This window comes from Oncorhynchus nerka, linkage group LG4, assembly GCF_034236695.1.
Source record: "Oncorhynchus nerka isolate Pitt River linkage group LG4, Oner_Uvic_2.0, whole genome shotgun sequence".
In the NCBI taxonomy this organism is placed as follows: Eukaryota; Metazoa; Chordata; class Actinopteri; order Salmoniformes; family Salmonidae; genus Oncorhynchus; species Oncorhynchus nerka.
The window spans coordinates 66,358,995-66,364,994 of record NC_088399.1 but is presented as its reverse complement, the minus strand read 5'-3'; the positions used below and the strand labels follow the sequence as shown (position 1 = coordinate 66,364,994).

The window sequence follows — 6,000 nt, the reverse complement described above, 5'->3', positions numbered from 1 at the left end:
TATGGTGATTTTAAACCAATTACAATGTTACATGGCTGGGATAGGAGAAAACTAAGGATGGATCAACAGCATTGTTGTTACTCCACAATATTAACCTAAATGACAGTGGGGGGGGGGGGGGGGAAAGGAAGCCTGTACAGAATACAAATATTCCAAAACATGCATCCAAAACAATACGTTCGGAGCGAATCCAACACGAAACATCACTGAGTACCACTCTTCATATTTTCAAGCACGATGGTGGCTGAATCATGTTATCAGTATTCTTGTTAATCGGCAAGGACTAGGGAGTTTTTTTAGGATACAAATAAAAGGAGTAGAGCGAAGCACAGGCAAAGTCTTAGAGGAAAACCTGGTTCATTCTGCTTTCCAACAGACACTGGGAGACAAATCCACTTTTCAGCAGGGTAATACCTGAAACGCAAGGCCAAATATACACTGAAGTTCATGTAGATGAAGGCGAGGAGACATGTTGAAGAAGGATATTTAACATGGGCCAGCCAGCATCCCTGTGGAACACTTGACACCTTGCAAAGTCCATGCCTGACAAATTGAGGCTGTTCTGAGGGCAAAAGAGGGTGAAACTCAATAACAGGAAGGTGTTCCTAATGTTTTCTACACTCGTTGTATATCCATCCTCTCAGAAAATGAATGTCAAATTCCTTCCATATTGCTTTGTAACACTTTTTTACCTTCTAATATAACTATATGAGCTAGAATAATTGGTGTAAGAGCTTTACCAAGCACTTTTGAACAATTGTGAGAGATAAATTAAGCCGATTACAAATACCTGTGATTGTATGAACTTTTCGCGTTACATAATCACAACCATGTATATGTTCATGTGTGCGATTGTCATAAACATACCACCTCAAAGGCTGATGAAAGAGCCTCTTGGATAAGGAAATGACCAATATCAAGCCCATGTAAATATAGCAAGTTTTATTTGTACTAACAGGTATTATGCAATATAAATACTTTGAAAATACAGCCTCATCATCTAAAGTCCTAAAAGTCACAGAATATCTCAGCACTGAGTGAACATTGCAAATCATCATGAAGTGTTCTGATTAACACATGTCCACACTAAGCCCCAACCTTTTCTTATTACGAGTGTCTATCGTTTTACGATCTATATAATTCTGACTTCAATTCATTAGACCTTTAAAAAAAACATACGACAATCAATCAAGGTGGATAACTATCATATAATATTCAATAAATAACGTAGTAATAACATAAGATTGGTACTTCTTTAACATGGATGGCTTTCTTTCCTTGTGCACAGCTAAAATAACTTGGGAAAAAACTGCAGAAGCCATTTCTAAGACAGATATCCAGTGATCCAGCAAAACACAAAAAGTAAAACACGGCAAAAAGGAACTAAAGAACAGTGTTTTTCGAAACAGACAATCCAAGACTGACCCACAATCCTCCTCATTGAAGAGTAGTCATTTTCATGGAGTCAAACTGCACATTACCATCTAAAAGGGACATTTTCTGTTCTCAGACCTCAAAAGTGGCCTTCTGTTCCAGGTCCACAACACCATTGGTTGTGTAGATCCAGCTATATGCATGAAGCACTGCAAATCTGTAAATTACATAGTGCTTTCCTTTTCCATGCATTTGTTTTGGATTAATTTTCCATTCCGTCTGGATCACATAGCCCGGGACGTGGACTTACAACTTTCTGAGGTCTGAGAAACACCATGTTTGAAATGTTCCACATGGTCAGTGCTTCCTAGCATCGGAAGCCAGTCTTCCAATGTTGGGATATCCACTTGAGTGGATATACAGGCTTAACGCGACAGAACATACATAGTCAGCAGCATTGACATAGTGGTAAAACAATGGGTGGGTAAACTATAAAGTCCAGTGGGCGATCAAGAGAAGACTAACGAAATACAGGAAGACGTGTTACATTGTTATATCTGTATTGTTTGCATTTTACTGTAGGCCTATAGGGAAGGTAGGATATGGGGAGATATTGAAATGTCATATTTTTGTACGTTCTTAATTTGTCTAATAAGATTAGTACAGATTTTCTCAGGGGACCCCACAGGGTGCCCCGACCCCAAGTTTGGGAACCACTGTACTAACCTCTCGCTCTCTGCTTGCTTCCCCTCTCTCTGTGTCTCCTCTGCCGCCTCCTGCATGCTTTGCAGCCTGCCGCAGCCTCGCCACCGTCTGTCTGACTAGTCCCACAGATAGGTGAAATATCTGGCTCATTGTTCTGATGTATAAATGTGAAGCATCCGGTTGGCATTGCCACCCACTACCAAATATGGTGATGAAAGGAAGCACAGTTGCTGGCAGTGGAAGAAGATAGAGCGAGATGGATTTTGGCCGACATTCCGCAAAAATAAATAATTGATTAAACATTTCATCTCCATACAGTTTTCTGTTTCCAAAACTAGAATCTGTAACAGTGGACTGTGTTTTGTAGACTTTACCCTTTCCCAAAGTTGTGTTATTTAGTAGGAGGGTAAGGGTAAATGTAGTTATTGCACACGCGCACTTCAGAGTAGGCGTTCCCTAAATAAATGCGAGAACGCTCCAGTAGGATCAAACTAACTTGTGCTTGGCTCTGCCCACCTCCTTACTTATTCTGCCCACTATGATTAATTTGCTCCCATTGGAAACGACAGGCTCTGGTCTATCTTGGGTTAGTTATAAACATTTCAGTACTCTCTGTAAAGCAAATTTATGATGAGAACTTAGTAGCCTATATTTTGCCCCTGCTCTGGTCAAGCGCCATTTAACGTTAGCTTCTTTCTTCATCCAGCTAGCTAGCTGGCTAACACTAGCCAGAGCCCTTTAATCATTTAAAATGTTAAAGCAATACTAGAAGTCTCTGCCACCTGACTGACATATCTATACGCAACTATTTGCCAGTTGTACACTCACTCTCTAGTTGCCTACTTTTATAGCCACTTGCCGTTGGTCTGCTGGGGTAGTTTGATTCACTGGTCCTCGGTCTGTGCTGCGATTCGCGAGAGGGCAGCGTTTAGCTGTTCGCTAAAAGAAGGAAGGCGCGAGTAGAACTCATCAAGAGAATTTGCGTTCTGAGCTTTGATCTACGCTTGGGAACGCAATAATAAGTGGGTAAACGTCATTTCACAAATTAAAAAGGTGAGTAAATAATACGTTTATAATGGATTATATATATATATATTTCTTTGCATATCCCAACTCCTCAAGTCACTCGCAGGGAGTTGGGTCACGACCAGGGTTGCCGTTGTACAGCACCCCTGGAGCAATTAGGGTTAAGTGCCTTGCTCAAGGGCACACCCGACACATGGTTGGCTCCAGTATTCGTATTCCTTTCGGTTACTGGCCCAACGCTCCAACCTCGAGGCTACTTGCCAGCATTTTGTGTGTTTACCCTCCACTACATCCCTGGTCAGCAGAGTCTAGCATCGTTGTTGTTCATGTAAACATGGCTGGAGATGGACGGTAAAGCCACAAACAGGCGCCTCATTATTGTTGCTTAAAGATGGGAGAAACTCCTCAGTGAGGGAATCCATACCACTGTCAACCCCATGGCCATTGTTATTGATTTTGTTTGTTGGACGAAGCAGAGGTGGGGAGCGTCGTGCATCAAGGTATACTTTTTTGTTTGTTTTAAGAATAATGAATATATGCTGCTGTTCTATGATGTCCGAGAGAAAAAAATGTGTTTGTTGTTTGCAGTAATTTGTTTCTTGTTGTAATATCACAAATGGACATGGCAGTTTTACTATTAAAGATTCCAGCTTTCCAGGTGGATGGTAACTTTGCTTGTGTGAGCTGGCTGACCAAGCCAAACAGTTTCCAAATAACACACAAAAAAAGTGTCAAAAGCTCAAATAAACAGATGACTAAAACACTAACACACACATTCACAGTAAACACACATACCAATCCGATTACTTCAAAACGTTCTATCAATTCTCTGGAGGGATATAATATGAAAGTTTCAGTCTTTGCTTGTCTTTTTGCTCTGACATGGATTAAACGGGTTTGCATTGAAGGTTACATAAAACACCCTGGGGGATCCTGGTTTTCTGCCCTTTAACAACGGATTTAGAATCAGTTATCACTAACCCAGCCTGAACTCAATCACCATGAGCTAAACAACTACACCATCCCTAGGTCAGTATACTGTCACCACATAAACATCTAAGCCCCGTGTGTGATGTAGCAGATGGTTAAGTGCATAGCTACTGCATTCCTGAGAAGTTCTGCCACTCTGGATGCAGAAACGCCTTGTCCTTTCTGTGTCCGAGGTATTGACGGTGCTTCTTGAGTATGTTGCGTTACAGTGTAGAGGGTTGTGAGTTCACACCCCAGTTGGGGAAGAATTTCCACTCTGTCACGTCCACATGTAATTGTAGCTTTATCAGTCCGGGAGGGTCAGTTAGTTGTAGACAAAGAGTGTCCCTTGAGACAATTGGGCCCCTCAAGTGAAGAGTCACTGTTCTCCTGTAGTCATGGCTTGGTTCCTGTGAGGGACTGCAGGCTTCTCATCTTGCAGCAGTGCATTTTGGGAAGTCGAGTTTTCAGGGCATGTGGCATGCAGAGTTTTCATGTCCCCTTCCTAAGAGAGGTTGTGGAAGTAGAGGAACGGCCGCTCACCTGTAGAGGACAGAGACAAGGGGCAAAGCGGAGTCAGATCACAGATCATACCAAGACATGTTTGTGTTGCTGAGTGTCAGTTGTCTTTCTATGAGTGTATTTGTGTGTGTGCAAGTATACTTCTGTGTCTGAATGTGTGTTTCGGATTATGCAAAAATGTCAGTTTGTGTGAGTGTGTGTGAGTTAATCTTTCGGTGTGTGTCAGTGTGTCCTCACGTCTCATGCATTACAAAGGCAACAGAAGAGGAAGAAAATAAGACGAGAACAACAGACAGGTAGGTAGAGAGAGTCCAGGAGGGCCTGCGTGTGGTCATGATTGGCAGGATGTTGACATGCCATATGGAGACGCACGATTGTTTACCCCAAGGGGGATGTCAAGGCTTTTTTATTTTTTTGTGTTCCTGTCAGCTCCTCGTACCAAACAGAGAAAGAGGGAGACAGCAGTCTGACACAGACGCTCAAGTATCACTGCCTTGCCTTTAGTGTTTCAAACACTGATTTCTCTTTTGGATTCTCAGAGCTGGGAGCAGAAAAGAGTGGTGAGGGATTTTTTTAAAGGTCTAAATACCATTAGTATTTTGTTATTGACGGGATAGGGGGAATGCAGAGGGAGATATACATCGAAGGGCACACAGTAAGGAGACGGATTCTATTTCTAGCTAAACAAAACCCAAACATGGAAAGTAGCATACTTGTTTGGAGGCCTCCGTGGAGGAATGGACTTCATTTCCAAAATGTCCATTGTACTGCAGTATCGCTGTAGAAACAAGAGAGACAGAGCAACACTTCAGAATCCCAAGACCTTCACAATGAAAAGTTAGAAGAAAAAACTGAACCTAATAATATCACAGTAAGTTAAGGTATCTGTTGTATTTTTAGGGAAATATTCCGTTTAGATTCCAGGGTAATATTGCCTTGGAGTGACAAGCGGGAAAAAGCGATGGCTTGTTTTTGGTTTTCAATTGATTTGTGGGCTATATATATATATATATGCACATCAATGCGAGCAGTGGCAAGAAGGTTTGCTGTGTCTGTCAGCGTAGTGTCCAGAGCATGGAGGCGCTACCAGGAGACAGGCCAGTACATCAGGAGACTTGGAGGAGGCCGTAGGAGGGCAACAACCCAGCAGCAGGACCGCTACCTCCGCCTTTGTGCAAGGAGGAGCAGGAGGAGCACTGCCAGACCTCTGCAAAATGACCTCCAGCAGGCCACAAATGTGCATGTGTCTTACTTATTTTCCACCATAATTTGCAAATAAATTCATTAAAAATCCTACAATGTCATTTTCTGGATTTTTTTTTTCTCATTTTGTCTGTCATAGTTGAAGTGTACCTATAATGAAAATTACAGCCCTCTCATATTTTTTAGTGGGAGAACTCGCAC

The 6,000-nt window shown here is 42.1% G+C and overlaps 1 protein-coding gene across 2 annotated transcripts in view; it reads right to left on the bottom strand.

The window, feature by feature from the left end:
* Positions 1-927: 927 nt before the first annotated feature.
* Positions 928-6,000, bottom strand: part of LOC115128479 (zinc finger protein 516-like) — a 28,046-nt gene continuing 22,973 nt past the window's right edge. For both annotated transcript variants that reach the window (XM_029658340.2, XM_029658341.2), the window contains exons 4-5: positions 5,310-5,374; positions 928-4,617 (exon numbers count right to left, since the gene is read on the bottom strand). In XM_029658340.2, the coding sequence (XP_029514200.1) occupies positions 4,567-4,617; positions 5,310-5,374 (116 nt within the window). In that variant the 3' untranslated portion in view covers positions 928-4,566. The remainder of the gene's footprint in view (positions 4,618-5,309; positions 5,375-6,000) is intronic.